The 18,792-nt window shown below is 40.7% G+C and overlaps 1 protein-coding gene across 1 annotated transcript in view; it reads left to right on the top strand.

Moving 5' to 3' along the window:
• Window positions 1-18,792, top strand: part of SGPL1 (sphingosine-1-phosphate lyase 1) — a 95,258-nt gene that overhangs the window by 16,933 nt on the left and 59,533 nt on the right. Inside the window, exon 2 of the mRNA XM_006889039.1 lies at window positions 16,762-16,927. Coding sequence (XP_006889101.1) covers window positions 16,762-16,927 — 166 coding nt within the window. The remainder of the gene's footprint in view (window positions 1-16,761; window positions 16,928-18,792) is intronic.

Genomic DNA, 18,792 nt, shown 5'->3' with positions numbered 1-18,792 from the left:
GCCTAGTTTTCACAGCTGATATTGAGCTTCTCCAGGGGTTCTTTCCACAGATGTAATCGATCTGATTCCTATGCATACCATCATAGTGAAGTAATTATATTGGTCATTGATGATTAATATTATAAAACAAAATGTCTTTAAATATTTGTATAAAAGCCCATTTGTAAACTTTACTGAAATTTAAAAAAAAAGATATAAAAGAACTTAGAAAATAAAAGCACCCTCCTGTTTAGCACTCACTTCCTCATTCCCCTTGGCCACTCAGCCCTAAGCAATCACCAGCCTACTTTCTGTCTCCATATGGTTATCTGTTCTCAGTATTTCAGATAAGCAGAACCTTTCAATATGTGGTCTTTTTGATTGTCTTCCTCTAGTCAGATGAATGTCCCTCAAGGTTCATCTTTATTCCAGCATAAATCAGTACCCACTTCATTCTATTTTGTGACAGGAGATTTCTCGAGAGTTTTACCAAATTACTACATCTAATTGGATCCCTATTTTTTTTTTAATTTCTTCTCTTTTTTTTTTGTTTGTTTGTTTTAACATATTGTGTGCCATCGAATCAGATCCAACTGGCAGAGGAGGAAATTGCCCTTCCTTCTACAGTGGAGTATCTCGTAGATACAAACAGTGCACCTGCAGGATTGCTGCGCAGCTTCTTGCCACTAGGCCACCAGAGCTCCCTTAGATTTCTATTTTGTATTTACTGAAATGGCTTAGTGATAAGTAGTTGTGCTGCCAACCCAAAGGCAAGTGGTTCAAATCTACCAGTTGCTTAATGGGAGAAAAATGGGCAGTCTCCAAATCTACCAGTTGCTCAATGGGAGAAAAATGGGCAGTCTCGTCCTGTTTGATTTACTCTCTCTGAAAACCTGCTGGACAGTCAGCTAAGAGTCGATTCTGAATGGATGACACACAACAAAAACAATGTTGTTGTTCTTATGTGCCATCGAGTCGCTTGCGACTCATAGTGACCCCATGTACAAGAGCTCTAAACTCTGTTCTATCCTGTGCTAACCTCACCATCTCAAACACACTCATTCCCACCACTCCACTCACAGAATCAATTCGTCTCATCGAGGGTCTTCCTGTCCTGCGCCGTCCCTCCAATCTCCCAAACATGATGTCCCTCTCCAGGGATCTCCTTGCAACATGCCCAAAGTATGTCAGATAAAGCCTCAAAATCCTGGACTCCAAGGAGCTTTCTGGCTTCACCCTCTCCAGGACAAACTTGTTTGTTCTTCTAGCAGTCCATGGTATATTCAACACTCTTCTCCAGCACCACAGCTCAAAGGCATCAATTCTCTTTCTATCATCCCTATTCACAGTCCAACTCTCCGATGCATAGCATGTAATTGTGAAGACTATAGCCCGGATCAGGCGCACCTTAGTCTCCAGCCTGATGTTGTTGCTCTTCAGTACTCTTGACTTTCCCAATTCAGTTTGTCTTTTGATTTCCTGGCTGCTATTACCAATAGTGCTGATTGTGGAACCAAGTAAACTAAAACTGTTAACTATCTCAATCTCTTCACCATCCACACTGATGCTGCCAGTTGGCCCAGTGGTGAGAATCTTTGTTTTCTTGATGTTGAGCTTCAGTCCATATAGGAGGCTGCAGTCCTTGACCTTCTGCAGCAAGCACTTCAGGTCTTCCTCATTTTCAGCAAGCAGGGTTGTGTTGTCTGCATAACACAGGTTGTTTGATGACTCTTCAGTCTTGATGCCACAGTCCTCCTCATACAGTCCAGCGTCTCGGATGATCTGTTCTGCATACAGATTGAAAAGGTATGGAGACAAAATACATCCCTGACAGACCCTCTTCTTGATTTTGAACAGTGTAGTGTCTCCTTGCTCTGTTCTGAGGACTGCCTCTTGGTCCAAGTATAGGTTTCACATTCCCATTCTTCTCAGAGTCAGCCATAGCTTGTTGTCATCCAGACAGCCAAACCCTTTGCATAGTCAATGAGGCACAGATAGACATTTTTCTGGTATTCTCTGCTTTCTGCCAAGATCCATCTAACATTAGCTATAATATCCCTAGTACCATGACCTCTTCTGCACATCTGGGTGTTCTCTGTTGACATACTGCTCCAAACATTTTTGGATAATTTTCAGCAGAATCTTGCTTGCATATGATATTATTCAATAATTTCCACACTCTGTTGGGTCACCTTTCTTTGGAATGGGAACAAATATTGATCGTTTCCAGTAGACAGCTTTAGCAAATGGAAGTGTATCCTCTCCCAGGGTAAGAGGCTGTAAGTTCAAATTCAGAGTACAAGCTCTCGGGAGAGACTTTCTCCCTTTGTTGGTGTTTCAGTGTCTGTAGGCCTGGTATTTTCTAGAGAGCAACACATTTCTTGACATCAGTCTTTTGCTTGATCTAGGAGTTTCATAAGGAACCTGGTTCCAGAAGCAAGCTTTTTACTCCTGGCTCTAAGAGGAAGTGCCACAGGGTGCTGCTTTAGAGGCAAGGTTGGTGAAACTTCATCTCACATATTTTGAGCATGTTTTCAAGAGGGGCCTGTTCTTGGAAAAAGACATCATGCTGGGAAAGGTGGAGAGTCAGAGAAAGAGAGGTAAAAAGCCTTATCAGATGGATCCATGCAGTGACTACCAATGAGCTCAAGCGTTTCAGAAGGGATGAGGGTGGTGCAGGATAGGGCAGGGTCCAGACTCCTTGTTCATATAGAAGTAGGTGGCTTGACAGCTCCTAAGGACAACTTCCTTCTTGGTGCTGCTACTACCAACCTCCATCTCGATCTCCTTTGCTCTCCTTTCATCTCTTGTTGTAGGAAAAGATGTTTCGGGTTACATCTCAAGGAAACTCCTCTTATATTTGATCAAGGCTGAGGGGATTGAGGGTTTTCCGTTTTACCCTTAATTCTTTTGCAGCTGATGGGTTAGTCATACCATGGGAAATCATGAATGACTGCCATGTTACATCCTAGACTCTGCAAATCTGAGCCTTCCCAAGTAAATGCATTTCTTGGGGTGGAGGGTGGGGGAATGGGACAGAATCTAAGCCCTAACAGTGAGATAAACATACACAGGGCCCTTGAGTTTATTTTTGTGTTTAACAGGACCGTTCATAACACTGAGTCTGTGTCTATGATTCCTTTTACAATGAGGTATAATAACTTGGGCAATATGGACCACAATACTTGGCCTTTTCAAAACTCAGAACCTTTTTTAATTATTTGTAAAAATTTGTATTCACAAGAAATTTTGCATGTGAGTGAGACCACCTCTAGCTTTTATATGAGAGAATTTTTCCAAAAGGGTCCAGTCATAGCTCATACAAATACAAAAACAAAGACCTGTTAAAGGTTTTCTTTTACTCATAATATGGAAACTGGGCAGATTTTATAACTGGCTTAAAAATACAATACAAAAAACAGACACATACATAGATCAGAAATAGTGAAATGAATATGCAAATGGCAGAGGGATCATTTGAGCTTGTGCCTGCCAGCCTGGATGTTTTATAGGTGAAGACTGAAGATTTGCATGCTTTATAAGAGAAGCTTATGGGAGTGTCAGAGACAGTGTGATTGGCACAGGACAGAGCAGAGTTTAGTTAGGGCTGTTGTACATAGGGTCACTATGAGTCGCAAGCGACCTGATAGCACATAACAACAGTCTCGCAGCCATGACAGTTGTACTGTAACTTCCACAGAACCAGACAACCCAGAGGGATGTCCTCAACAATTTTTCATTGACAGCTAGCACTTTTCCTTAAGCAGATTATCAAAAAGTCCAGAGTTGAGTTTCAAATTTATCTTTTAGCAATTTACTCTACTTTTAAAATGATTCTCCTTGGTGACTAAATTATGCAGACAGATTTTCCAGGAAAACTTTTGATTTGAATTATGTGTTAGAAATTTCCAAAGAAGTGTCCTGTGCAACTTCTTAGGTTATATGTCTCAGCATACATTTCTGTTTTCCATTTTCTAAAAGCAGGGAGCTCTGGTGGCCTGGTGGTAAAAAACTTTTCTCTAAAAGCCCCAGTTGCTCCTGGGGGAAAGATGAGCAATCTCCTTACCTGTAATTTATACCTTTGTAAACCCACTGGAGGCTCAGCTCTGGGTCAGTTCCTTACTCATACACAACAACAACAGCAGCCAAGAGAGCAAGGCGGAAGCCTTTAGTAACCTCAGTGACCGAAGCAGAAAGTCCCATCAGTGAGGTAAGCATGGGAAGGGAGAAGCCTGGATCATTTCCTTCTTGGTTGTGTTAGGCTGAGGGAGGTCTCAACTTCCTCCTAGGTGAAATCCTCCTTTCTAGTCTTACAGTATAAGGGGTCAGAATGCCAGTGGTGGTCTTTTGTTCTTGTAAAGATAACTTTCGTGCATCCAAACAGTAAACAGCTGAAGAGCCTCTGGGTGGTGCAGACTGTTGAGCACTGGGCTGCTAACCCAGAAGCTGATGCTTCAGATCTACTCAGAGATGCCTCAGAAAGAGAGCCTGGGAGTGTGCTCTCTGAGAGGAAGCCACCTCGGCCACGCTGTGGAATGCAGCTCTGCTCTGTGACCTGCAGGAATCAGCTCATTGGCTGCTGATTTGATTTTGAGTTAAGTGACTCTGGGGCTTCAGAACATGTTTGGCAGCATGCCGTCTGCAGGTGCCCTTTCCCCCGACTTTTTACCTGCTTTGTGTAGGTGGAGATTATTTTACTGATTAAAAATCACTCAGATCTTAAATGAAGATTCAGATAATTTATTCAGCATTAGAGAGCTTTCTGGATAGAGAATTGCAAATGCACCCAGATGGAGTGGGTCCTGGGTGAGTACAATAGAGTAAGGAGCAGAGGGTTTACAAGAAAATCATTGACAGAGGTCACAAAAGGGAGAGTTAAAGAAATGGAAAAAGACTTTTAGTTGAAGACTGAGATATATTTAATTAAGTAGGCTACAATGTTATACATCAGAGAGTTGGACAATGACCATGGAGGATAGGAGAATTGATGCCTTTGAGCTGTGGTGCTGGAGAAGAGTATTGAGAGTACCATGGACTGCTAGGAAAACAAACAGATTCATCCTGGAAAGAGTTAAACGGGGTGGCTCCTTGGAGGCAAGGATTCTGAGGCTCTGTCTAACATACTTTGGACATGTTGTGAGGAGAGACCGGTCCTTGGAGAAGGACATCATGCTTGGGAGGGTGGAGGGACAGCGCAGGAGGGGAAGGCCCTCTATGAGATGGATTGATTCAGTGACTGGGGTGATCGGGATGGGAGTGTCAGAAACAGTGCGATTGGCACAGGACAGAGCAGAGTTTAGGGCTGTTGTACATAGGGTTGCTATGAGTCGCAATGGACTGGAGGGCACATAACAACAACAACAACGTTTACAATGCTAATCTCAAAATGCTTACAATGTATACTTTGAGAATTGCTAATAAAAATGTCTAGCCGGTTGTGAAGCATTCCTTGGAGTTGGAGCTGGTGGGGATATTAAGGAGAAGCCTCTTTCTCTAGAAACTACTTGCTTAAATGAAACCTATTTGATTGCCTGGCAAACATAACATAGCTAATGAATGGAATAGATCTTCAGGCTGTTTTATACCCATATATTTGCTTCAAAACTTTTACTGCTTGAAATGCTTTCCTTCCACATCCTAACTTGATTGCAGAGGAAACATTTTCCTCGTTCCTTGTAGGTGCTTTATCAGATAGAGTCCAGAAACTGTGTGAAAAAACTTAGCTAATTTTGCTCAAAGTAGCAAGCACCTGGATTTAATTTCAGGCATTTTTATTGTGCTTAGAGGTTTAAAAAGCCTCTTTTACATCTCCTAGCATGTCTTTTGCCTGGAAGCAGGAGCGGCATCCACTTCCCAAATGGTTTGCCTCCGGAAACTCTATATACAAACAGTGCTCAGGCTATTTGTTCATAGGGTCGCTGTGGGTTGTCTACAACTCGATGGCACCAAACAACAACAACAACAATACTAGTGTTAAGAAGCTGCACTGTAATCTCAAAGGCACGTCGTTTGAATCCACCAACAGCTTTGCGGGAGACAGATGGGCAGTCTCCTCCTGTGTGATTAATTGCCTCTGAAAACTCACTGGAGGGTCAGCTATGGGTCTGTTCTGACTCAGTGGCACACAACAACAACAGCTACTGTTTTTAGGGAGCTCTGGTGGCCTAGTGAATAGAGAGTTGCACTGCCACCCAAAGGCTGGTTGTTCAAATCTACTATCTGCCTCAAGGGAGAAAGATGGGCAGTTTCATCCCTTGTGATTTACTACCTCTGAAAACCCACTGGAGATTCAGTTGAGTTGGTTCTAGCTCAGTGGCACTGAGTTAAAGTTTCTACTAGTTTTGCACTCAACTAGAAGAATCGATGCTTTTGAGCTGTGGGATTGGAGAAGAGCGCTGAATATCCATCCCATGGACTGCCAAGAGAATGAACAGATACGTCTTGGAGAAGGTGCAGCCAGAGTGCCCCTTAGAGGCGTGGAGGGTGAAGCTTTGTCTCACATACTTTGGGCATATTGTTAGGGGGAGCTATTTCTTGAAAAGGGACCTCATGCTCAGAAAAGGTGGAGGGGCCGCGCGAGAGAGGATGATCCTTAACGAGATGGATGGACACAGAGATGGGCTCAAGTGCGGCAGGGATGATAAAGATGGTGCATGATAGGGTTAAGGTCTGTTGTTCATAGGGTCACCAGGAGCTCTATTTGAGTCACTGGCATGTAGCAGCAGCTAAGGTAAAGAGTTGGTGTTTGGATCTATCCAGCAGTTCTACAGAGAAATGCCTTAGGAATTTGCATCCATTAAGATTACAGTCATCTCCAACTGAAACTCACTTATTTGGTTTGGTCTCAACTCCTAGTGACCATCCATTAACCTTTCAAGGATGTAAATGGTAATGTGAAGAAACTGCCCATTTTTCTCCCCAGGGGCTCCTGTGGGATTCAGAGCACTGGAAATGAGCAGCCTTTGGGTTAGATGCTCACTGTGGCCTGTGCCATCAGAGCCCTCTCATGTAAAGACTACAGCCGATGGGACCCTCTGGAGCAGTTCTGCTCTCTAACATAGGGGGTTGCCACGAGGTGGAATGAATTTGAAGGGATTGAGTTTGGTTTTAGTGCCTTGTTTGATGTGTTTGAGGAGTGTATTAGAGAAGAGGTTCAGACAGACTCTGCAGAGACTCTTAAACAGAACAAAGACTGTCATCAGAAAGAAGGAAGCGGTCAGCCTGTATAAAGGACGTGGCCAGGGGAGTCGCAGTCCTGGTGTTCATGAAGTGATCACAAGATGTTGGCCGATGGCTGTTCAGTTCTCACCATCACAGGCAGGACTGGACAAGTGGGGAAAGGATGATGGTTGGGATCAATTCATTGATCAGGCTTAAAAAGGTTATGGGATTGGTCTTGAGGTTTCAGTTACCTGGCTTATGTGGTGGTTGGGGTGTAGGTCTCATCATGGGACCCTGACTCAGCCACAAGACAAGACAATACCAGGATCTCAGCCTTATTTCAAGATTCAGGACATAGGGCTTCTCTGGTGGATCACAGCTTCCCACAAACCAGGTGCTTGAGGACTGAAGCTCTGATGCAGACGAAGAGTGGTACTTGGAACTGCTGGTTGACAATATGCGTCATTCGTCTTCCCATAAAGTCTCATCTTGCTCACAAGTAAAAAAATGGCCATCCCTGACATCCAAGCAGATATATGCACACCCATGTTTATTGCAGCTTTGTTCACAATAGCAAGGAGTTGGAAACAACCTAAGTGCCCATCAACAAACGAATGGCTAGAGAAGCTGTGGTATATTCGCACAATGGAATACTATGCTGCATTAAAAAACAAGGAACTCATACAATATTATTCAAAATGGTTGACTCTGGAGAACATTATGCTGAGTGAAATATCCCAGTCACAAAAGGACAAATATTACATGATGTCGCTGTTGTAGAATGCGACTAACCTCGGGGTTGGGGAGAGACTGAGTAAGATGGGTTCAATAATGTATACTGCACTGAAACAGAGGAGGGAGAAAACTGTTTAAAAGAGATATGTGACTAGGTATTTCTGTCATCACAGGAGTCTAGAGCGAGGGCTACATGGTGGAGGGGACCTGGGGGAGGGTTTGTAAAACAATGAAAGAATCTTTTCTTTTACTTTTCCATAATTTTTGACTCATGTACTTATAACTTGTTAGTCAAATTTGTGTCTTCTAGGTTGCAACACCCCCATGATACATCTTCAAGGATATGAACATGTACAGCCAAGCACAATCAATAAGAGTGCATCTAAATTCCAAAATCAATCTCCATAATAGTCTATGTGTTTCCTACTGCCAAAGGGGCCCTTTAGAGTAGTGAGAGAAGATCTTCACCCTGAAACCCACAGCGTCCCTTTTCAGCAGGAAGTAGCTAAGAGAATACGCCATCCCTTTTTCCTTATGAATCAGGGTGAAGTCTCTCTCAGGGAGGAGTGATAGGGAATGGCAAAGGACACACTGACAAAGGAGATTAATCAGAACTGACTTTGACAAGCACTGTGGCAATTGGACAATTAAAACAGACATTCGGATGGCAGGGAAGAAGAGCAAACTGGGGAGGAGGGTGGAGAGAATGGTGTGACAATGAAGGAGTGAAAGCCCAGAATCCCTGTGAATGTTCATTAAAACTAATAAAATTTAATAATAATAATAATAAAAAAAATGGCCATCCAATAGTGTTTAAAGCCATCAGCTTTGTTAAGTTGCAAGTCCCGGTTTTTCCAGGAGTGCTATTATACTGACCTGGAAACATCGCTTTTCTGTCCCATCATTTAGGAGACCAGGCTTCCTTTGCATTTCTGTGGGAGATGTTTTTGAGATGAACTACTCAGATACTGCATCTCTTGACTCACATAATGGGATTTTGAGAAAGTGTGGTCGGCTATTTATGTCCTCATAAGAGATGAGTCACAGTCTTCAGACATTTCTCTATCACAATCACTGGTGGTGGCTTGGAATGGTCATTTGGCTCTGTTGCTCAATTCTTTCTTCTTCTTTAACAACCCAGGGGAGTTTTCTCTTTGGGCTTGTTGATCTGTTTTGTGTTTTGTTTTGTTTTTCCTGAAAACCGTAATGCTTTTTGAGGTTCTAAAAACAGCAGCATTTTCTTACATGTTTCTCTCACACTTTGAAGTTCCACAGAAAGTGATATAAGTAAACTTCTGGTACCTTTGCTTCCTTTTATTTATTATTTTTTAATGGGCTGTTTGAGCCTTTTCTGTATTTTAATTTTACTCCCTAACTTGAGTCTTAGTTCTTGGAACGTCATTCGATGTTAATACATTTAAGGCAGTAAGTGAAATGACACAAACAGGTTTTTCTTTTTCTCAGTAGTATATCCTGCTTGTTGAAAGCTTGCATTTCTAGCTCTTCTGGGGGGAAAAATTGTTTTGAATAGTGCAGTTATATTAGCGGTAAAGAGAATTGATAACCATGAAGCACCAAAGCCATAGCACTGCATTGGTTTTGACATCTGGTGACCATCCATCAGCTTTCACAGGCTCGAAATCATGAGCAGAGCCTGCTCACCTTTCTCCCTCAAGCAGCTGCTGGGTTCAATCTGTTGATCTTTTGGTTAGCATCCCAGTGCTTACTCTGCGCCCCCACAAGGCTGCTGACGAGAGTGAAGGGAAAGGAACACCTACTTTTAAGTTCTTCTCTGCAGTTACTGAGTGCAAGATTTTTATTTTATTAGTAAATGGCCACAGAATACATCCTAGCCAGGGGCATTTAATTTCTCTTTTTTCCATGCCCTGCTAAATGTGAATTGGAGTGGGAAGGGCCCTGGCTTTAATACTTCCCAAGAAGTCATGTGGAAACCTTTGCTCTCCCCGCTGAGAGATGGACGGCTGCTCTGCTTGTAGATTGGATCCCTTTTATAAAAGAGACAGGAACACATTATAGGGAAGTGGTCATTCCTCAGCAATACTGATAGCAAGGGCAGCCTCTCAAGCTTTGCTGAACTCCATTCGTTTTCACTGACTCACTGGGGAGGGTGTTCAGAAAAGGCTTCTACAGCGATGTTGATGCACCCTGCTGGTCGAATGGAAAGAATTTTGGATAAGAAGATTAAACAAATACAGATGGCTAGCTATCTGTTGACTAACAGAAAGGATTGCTACTATTTATTTGCATTAGCTCCCAGGACTAGACATATCTGCCAGGTTGCATTTGGTTTTTAAAACATTTATTTGTAGAATCTTTCTTTTGGCATACATTGATAATTAAGATGTTTACTAGAGGGGAGAAAAAGATCTCTCACTACCCACTTAGAACTTGATCCAGAAGAGCATCAGTTCTCAAAGCAGGTTTCTCTTTGGGGAGAGTACACTGTGAGTAATGCCACCACGGGAAGGTTTCTTAAAAAAATCTTTTTCTTTTGAAGTGATTGGGGAAGTGGTAGATTTCAGTTTATTTGAGAGAGCGAAGACTCAGAAGACTCACGGGGAAGTAACTCATGACTGGGCTTTGTTACTCCACCAGACCATAGTCCTGACCTAACACAATTACCAAAAGAATAAAGTGTAAATAAAATCACTGAGGTTGGACGGAATGAAAAACAAAGGTGGTATCGTGGTGTCTTCCACTTGAACTGCATTGCACAACCACAGGAAGTCAGGAGTGAAATTAACCTAAGGCATTGGCCTTGAAACTGAAGAACATGATTCATTCACAAGGACACAGAATCCATTTGGTGGGCCAAACTTTAAGAAAAGAAGGAAGAGAAACAGTGTACACGTAAGAATTGTTAAACTGGCAAATGTATATATGCATGTGTGTATATATATGTATTTTCATTACATTAATTTTTTTTTAATAGAAAGGTATACATGGGAAGGAAACGTAAATGTGCCACAGGTAGTCAGATTAGGAGTGATTTTTTTTCAGATTCATTTATTTTTATTTTTTTATTATTTTTTCTTTTTTATTAATTTTAATAAACATAGAGATATTGGATTTTTATTCATTCATTGGGGAGTGATTTTTAAACTTTGAGTTTTGTATCTGTGTTTCTTTGTGTGCCAGATTATGTGATAAAACATATGTCTGTGAGTCATTTGGAAAGTTTAGAAATCACTGGTCCAAATCTGCCCTAAATCTGCAGAATTTACAGATTGCCCCAGACTAACATTTGCAAACAGAAGTTGCTATCGTATTACATTTGGGAGAGTGTCTTGCTCCCGTGAAGTGTTTTGGGGGCTGAAAGAGTTGGCTGTCTGTCCCTGAGGAACTTGAGCAGCTAAGCTCCCTTAAGTGCGAGGAGCTATTTATTGCCTAATCAGGAGCAAGGTATTAAGTATGGTTGGCATGTCTTTTGGACATCAGCAAAAACCTAAGTCAATAGATTTGATTGGACCAGACATGAAGATGAAAAACTGGTTAATTTACTTATTAGTTTATAATTTTCCTTATTGCCATTATATATACAATCATTGGTTTAAGAGGATTTTTCCCCCTCTGGAAAAATACATTTCCAATTTTATAATGAATATGAAAGAAGACATACTTTACTTGTAAGAACTTACAACAACCCTGTTGTGCTAAGAAAGGCTAGACACACACACACACGAATGAATATCTTAGTCTTGTGCTTATTTGGGAACACATATTGGTGATATATTTGCTAGGAGTTGCAGAATGAATGAATAGACTTTAAAAGTGACCATTAATAGTTCTTATACTTCCAAATGGGTCAGATATGTAGATTGATTTGAAATAAATAGATGTTTAAGTTCTTCAAATATGTATGCAAGCGTGTATGGATAAAAATATGTATTGCTTAAGCAAAAAGATTTAAGTTCGTTAATATAATTATATAAGTTCTTGTGACATTTCCAACTCAGTGTTTTTCTGTGGTTATGACCTAGCTGCATCGTTTTTGTTTGTTATGAAGTGCACTGTGTAGCTAGGGTAGAGTCTGCCAAGAACATAAAGACTGTGAAAAGAATGCTCTTAAGATGCCCAAAGACTATTATGTGTTAACTGCTTCTCTGCCAATGGACATGGAGTATCTAGACTTGAAAGTCAAAAGGCATAGTTTCTCATCTTAAGGTTAGACTTGACCATTTGACTTGGGACCCTCTGCTTGTAGAGGGAGAATGCTAGGCTTGCTCTCTGGGGTTCCGTTCAGCTCTTAGAGTCTATGCTTCTCAAGGGTTGGATGTTGCATCAGAGCCCGACCTGGGGTTTGCTCTGTTTTTTAAGGCCCCCAAGGGCCTGCCTTATCCTTTTTTCCCAAGGAGATAAGATGCATTACCCCACAGAGCCCAATAATGCAGTGGGTTGGCAGTGCTGTGTGGTGTTTTATCTGCAGGGAATGAGCTGAGGTTGTTTGCAGTAACCTGGTGCTGGAGAAACCAGAAGGCTTAATTTCTGTGGCCCTGAATGTCTACTAAAAAAGCTTGCTAGGATCTATTAAATCCAGTATCATTTTTGTCCTTAATAATAAGAGAATATGAAAAGAAACTTCCTTCTAAAGTTTTTTGTGTTCAGGGACTCCCATTATCTTCTTATCATGGCAATTACCAAGAAAATATAATCTTACTTAATGTACTTTTACAAGTATCAGTGAGGAAGGAATGTCTTAATAATAAGACTTTTAAAAAATCAAATGAATTTCTATTTACTGATTCTTTATTGGTTTTTTGTTGTTGTTCAGTTCTGTGAAGAGTTGATAAATATTACAGTTCCCTTTTGATGTTGATAACCTTTTTTGGTGGGTGTATCAGTAACCAATACCATTTGAAGAAACTTTGGAGTTGTTCCATCCCATCCTATAGGATTCCTGAGTCAGAATCAACTCTTTGACAACAAGAACTTCAGAGAAAAAACTCATCTGTTCAGTTTTCCTTCTGACAATTCCATTCTTTTTTTTTTTAAATTTTATCATTGTGTGTGTGTGTGTGTGTGTGTGTGTACTATCAAGTCAGATATGACTGATACAAGAGGAGATTGTTCCTCCTTCTCCAGCAGAGAATCTGGTGGATTTGAACTGTGCACCTCTGATATTGCAGTACACCTTCTTGCCACTAGGCCACCAGAGCTCACCAACAATCCCATTCTTTTTTATGTAATATTCAACTCTGTGGCTTTTTACAAGGAGAAGGTTCTTTGTGATGGTGGAAATAATGAAATGCTTTTGATGATCTTTCCTCCATCTTGACCAGCACTGCTGCTACTCTGCAGGGTTGAGGTTGTTGATAGCAACAGTGAGCTCTTGGGAATGGCGACCAAAAGCTACGGTGGGATTATGGATAAGCTGTGTTTCCATGGATGGCCCTCGGGGGAACCCACTGCTTGCCTAATGTTAATTACCATATATATCTCGGCATGATTACTAAGGGTATAAATGTTTTCAACAAACATTTCTTGAACACCTGTCCTCCTAAATTTTCATGCTCCTGCCTGAATTTTGCATGTGACTATCCAAAAGAAATATAATGCAAACAAATATCATTTATGTTTTTCTCCAAAGCTCTTCCACTTTTTTCATCTTTTCTACTTGTGACACTACTTACCTGTTTTTTTCAAATAAATTACCTGGCTTTTTTATTAAAGCAGTCCTTCTTATAACAGTCAACACCTGCTTGTGTTAATTCCAAAATTTTCTTTCAAATCTGTACAGTTGTTGTGTGATGTCAAGTCAGTTATGACTGACCATGCCTTTCCAGGACAGAGTAGAACAACCTCATGGAAGTTTCTGTGTTGTGAGTCACAATCCACTGTGACACACAACAACAGAAGTGGGTTGTCAGGTCTTCTCCCCCGTGGACTTAAGTGCTGAATAATCAGGACTCCTTTTTATATTTATATTCTTTTTAATATCTCAAGTTATGTTTGGTAAGGTTAAACCTCCTTTATTTCTCTCCTGGACTGACTCAACAATTTTCCTAACTAAAAATTTTGTCTTTAAACTTTATGTTCTTTCCACTTCAAATTATCTTAAAAAAAAAAATTACAAGCCCCAAACCCCTCTCTTGTTTAATAACAATTTATGCTTCTGTTTTGTTATTGTTCTTTACTTCCTTCCTTTAAACTCAGTGTCTTGCCTTAGAAATTTTCCATGTAGTTGATGTGGCTCAGTCTTCTTTTTAATGATACATGTTTTATGAGAACATAAAACATGTTTACTGTCATTTATTTAACATTTTCCCTACTGATGGACATTTATATTTTTTTTTGTCATTTTATACTCATTCTACTATACTTATCATCACTGAGTGGGAACCAATTTATAGTTGAGCATCTAGGGGGTTTTTGGAGGCTGTTAATCACACAGGAGGAGATTGCCCATCTGTCTCCCATGGAGTTGCCAGTAGAGTTGAACCTTCAGAGAGATGCCACCCTTAAGTTAGCAGCACAGTGCCCTATATATAGCCTGCGCCACCAGGATGTGGGAGGTAGGGCACCAGAGTAAGGAACAGCTAAATGAACGTGTCATTTTGTACACACATTCAGATATGTAGATACCAACATGCAATTTCTTGGCCAATACGAATCCACTCTACATTTAAAATATTAATAGATACTGATAAATTACTTTACAAAAGATTGCTTTCCATCTCCCTGCTTTTTAAAATGTGTTTCAGTACCCTTTTTTTTTTTTTTTTTTGGTCATTAGTCTCAGGTTTCTGATTGCGATGCCCACTGTTTACTTGGTCACTGTCACCATGTCCAAGTTTATTATGCACAAATCATGTGTCAGGCACTCTGTTCTCTGTTGGCACTAAGCTTTGTGGGGAGTGGCTGTGGTCCCTGCCTGCACATAGCTGCCATGGTAACCTCCTAGAACTTGTTTCCATTCACTGAGTGTACCAGACTTTATCTTTTTTTTCCAGGTGTGCAGCTATTTTCTTTTCCTGATTTTACTTCTGATTATTTCTTCCTTGAGAACTTTTAAAAATTGTTTTAGCTAGATTAAATTTTATCGTCTGTCATCACCCCGCATTTCCTCACAGGTACAGTTAGATAGGCCTCCCTAGTAGTCTGTCTTTGCGTTTCACTTACATCATTTCATCTAGCATTTACCCTGGAGATTTCAGTTATTTGTTTATGTATGCATTCATGTGTGTGAAGATGCATGCACACATGTGCATATCTACACAAGCGTGCACATGCATACTTACACACATGCACCTCTCCCGGTAGATAAGGGTTAGGGTAAGGGACTTACAAGAATTTTGAGTGGCCCATGGACTACTAAAAGAACAAACATGTCCGTCTTGGAGGAAGTATAACCAGGGTGCTCCTTAGAGGTAGGGATGGTGAAACTTCGTCTCACACACTTTGGGCATGTTGTCAGGAATGGCCAGTCCTTGGAAAAAGACATCAGCTGGGAAAGGTAGGGTCAGGAAAAGAGAAGAAGACCCCTTCCTGATGGATTGGCACAGTGACTGTAACAAGGGCTGCCGCGAATGAGATCAGAGACAGTGAGGATGGTGCAGGGTAGGGCAGGCAAGGTTCAGACCTGCGCAGTGAGTTGCTGAGAGTCGTAGTTGCTTCATGGTGCCTGACAGGAAGAGTGCCTTACATCAAGTGCCTGAGTAACAAGCTACCACATGAGCTGACTTTATTCAGGGCATTCAAATAGGACCTGCCCTCCAGGAGCTCCAGACAGTCAAGGAGTTAAGAAACAGATGAACAGACTGCAAAGCAAGTTGTGATAAGGTCTGTTTAGAGGCACAAGAAAGTCTTAAGGAAAGGAAAGATTCATTCTCATGCATGGAATATTCTGGTTAGTTTGTAGGTTTAAAGATATTTCCCCCCTCGTTCTTGTTCTTCTTACACAAGGTATTGTGAGGGATACAAATAGCTTGATGAGTCTTATAGTCAAATGTGGCCTTTTCATTCCTACTGAGTAGGAATGGCAGGGCAGAATCTATGCTTTTATTTGATGCAGAATAGGAGGTTTGTTAGGGAAAATGGAGTTTTGAGTTGGACTAACAAAAGGGCAGGATTTTCATGTTTGTTTCTAGAGAAGGAGGGATTTTTTAAATTTAGTGTGTGTGTGTGTGTGTGTGTGTGTGTGTGTGTGTGTGTGTAGGGGTATGAATTATGTTTTCATTTTCTGCAGGTAGATACTCAATTTTGCTAGCATCATTTAATGGATTTTGTTTCCTTGTCAAATATCAATTGACTTGATGTCAGATGGATCCTGTATTAAAGCAAAGAATAGCAAAAAAAAAAATGTGGCCTTTTCAGTAAGTGCTTCTAATCATCACCTCTTTGTTGGTGTATTGGCTCATGAGTTAAAGATTGTGTTAGTAAAAGTAAAAGGCAACCAAAACTCAAAAGATGATGGTTTCATGTTGTGGACATTCACTAAGGTGAATGGCTTATCAAACCTAAATATACTTACCATCCAGCTCTTTATAGACAAGAGGCCTTTAGGTCTTAGGAAGGGAAAGATTCAGAATAAGTGAGGGAGAGAAACATTCATGCTGAGAAAGACTAGTTTGCATTAAAAGTGAGGCAGTGGATACTGAAAGTACGAAGAGTTTGAGAGCTGAAATGATGGTGCAGCTCAACCTTCTTACTTTACAGAATAGGCAAAAGATTACAAATCTTGTCAAAGTCCACAGAGCTTTGACAGGCTAGCGTGCAGAAGCCAGAGGGATCTAGTGGATAAGATTATTCCTGGGTAGGTCTGATCTTGTATGGCCTTGACCTTGGAAAATGAGAGTAGAAAGAAAGAAAAATAATTTCTTTCTCTTCCTGAATGTGACTTGCTTATTTTTCTTTTGTTATTTCTAGAAGGCCTTTGAGCCCTACTTTGAGATTTTGGAAGTATACTCCAGGAAAGCCAAGAATTATATAAACGGGCACTGCACCCAGTATGAGCCCTGGCAGCTAATTGCGTGGAGCGTCCTGTGGACCCTGCTGGTCATCTGGGTGTATAATTTCGTCTTCCAGCCAGAGAGTGAGTATACTACTGTCCCTTGATACAGGCCGAGTGGAGCTTTTCTAGCTTTGAAACTTAGGAATGATGATTCTGCTAACTCCTTACCTTTGGGGTTGTTTGTGATTTTAAAAAACAGTTTAAATTCCAAGATGTAAAATGTCTTCTAGCTAATAAAGTTGTAATAGAACCATTACACTAGTATGAATGCTGCTTATGTTGATTTTTCAGAATTTACATATAAAAACGCCTCAGAACTTAGCATTGTGAAAATGTCAATTCTACTAAATTCAGTCTAAGAGATACTTTCGTGCCATCCCAGACTCTTTCATCATTTTTTAATTAGATATAAAAAATAGTCACCAACTTTGTATGGAAGAGAAAGAGACCCTGGTTAAGCAAAGCACTACCGAACAAGAAGAAAAGCACAAGTAGGAAGTTTTATATTTTCTGATCTCAAAACCTACTGTACAAGGGGAAGGGAAAAAATCTACCAAAACCAAAACATAGCAAACCTACAACACAACTGTCCTAGGCAAAGCAGTGTGGTGTCAGTATAGCAATAAATAAATAGGCCCGAGGGGTAGAACGGAGAACCAGCAGTAAACCCATCTACCTTTGGACTTTTGACAAAGAGATCAAATCCATTAAATGAGGAAAATACAGCCTCCTTAACAAATGGTACTTGTGGGTATCAATTTGTAGAAAATTGAAATAAGAGCCATACTTTACAAACACATACACAAAAAGTAGCTTAAGATAGTTTAAAGACCTTTCATTCTAAAATCTATGAAGATCATCAAAGAAAAATTAGAGGCAAGTTTCAGAGCCCTCAACAACCTAGGTTATGCAGATGACACACCCTTACTTGCTCAAGTGAAAAGGACTTGAAACATTTGCTGTAAAAGATCAAAGACAATAGCCTTCAATATGGATTATGTCTCAACATTAAGAAAACAAGAATTCTCACCACTGGACCAGTAGGCAACATTGTAACAAATGGAGAAAAGATTGACATTGTTGGTGATTTCATTTTACTTGCATCAACACCCATGGTAACACCCATGGTAGCAACTGTAAAAAACTCAGAAGATGTATTACACTGGGAAAATCTGATGCCAAAGACCTCCTGATCCAAGTATTGGTCTTTTTAGTTACTTGTGATGCATCTGAAGGTGGGATGGAGAATAAGGATGACAAAAGAAGAATCCATGCCTTCGTGCTGTGGTGTTGGAGAATTGTACTGAACGCCAAAAGAACAAACAAGTCTGTCTTGGAGGAAAGGTAGCCAGAGTGCTCCTTAGAGGCAAGGATGATGAAACTTTGTCTCACATACTTTGGACATATTGTCAAGAGATACTGATCTTTTGAAAAAGGCTTCATGGTTGGAAAGGTGGAAGGTCAGAGAAAGGGAGGAAGACCCAACAAGCTGGATGGACACAATGGACTGTGTAACAGTGGGGGGCATAACAGAGAGGATGAGGATGGTGCAGGGTAAGAAATGATTCAGATCTGCTGTTCATAGGGTTGCTGTGAGTCATAGTCAACCGGATGGCACCTAACAACAGCAACAACCTGTATTATAAATAGATTATCAAATAAGGCAAAAAATCAGCAGAAGATAAGTTACACTGTTGGGACCTCCTAGGAATTAGATTCCCGTGGACATCAAAAGACTTCTCCAAAAGAATAAGGAAAAGAAAACCTGCAGACTTGAAAAAATACTCAGCATGGCACATCTGACAAGGACTCATCTCTTAAATATGTAGAAAAAGACAACAACCCAGTTGTTGTTGTTCGGTGAATGTTGAGTGGCGAAAGTCTCATAGCAACCTAATTACAAAATTGACAGAAGATAGGACTAAACAAGACATTCAGACAGCCAA

This window comes from Elephantulus edwardii, unplaced genomic scaffold, assembly GCF_000299155.1.
Source record: "Elephantulus edwardii isolate Elephantulus edwardi_28Jun2011 unplaced genomic scaffold, EleEdw1.0 scaffold00074, whole genome shotgun sequence".
In the NCBI taxonomy this organism is placed as follows: domain Eukaryota; kingdom Metazoa; phylum Chordata; class Mammalia; order Macroscelidea; family Macroscelididae; genus Elephantulus; species Elephantulus edwardii.
The sequence above is the reverse complement of the archived record's forward strand: the minus strand, read 5'-3'. Positions and strand labels throughout refer to the sequence as shown.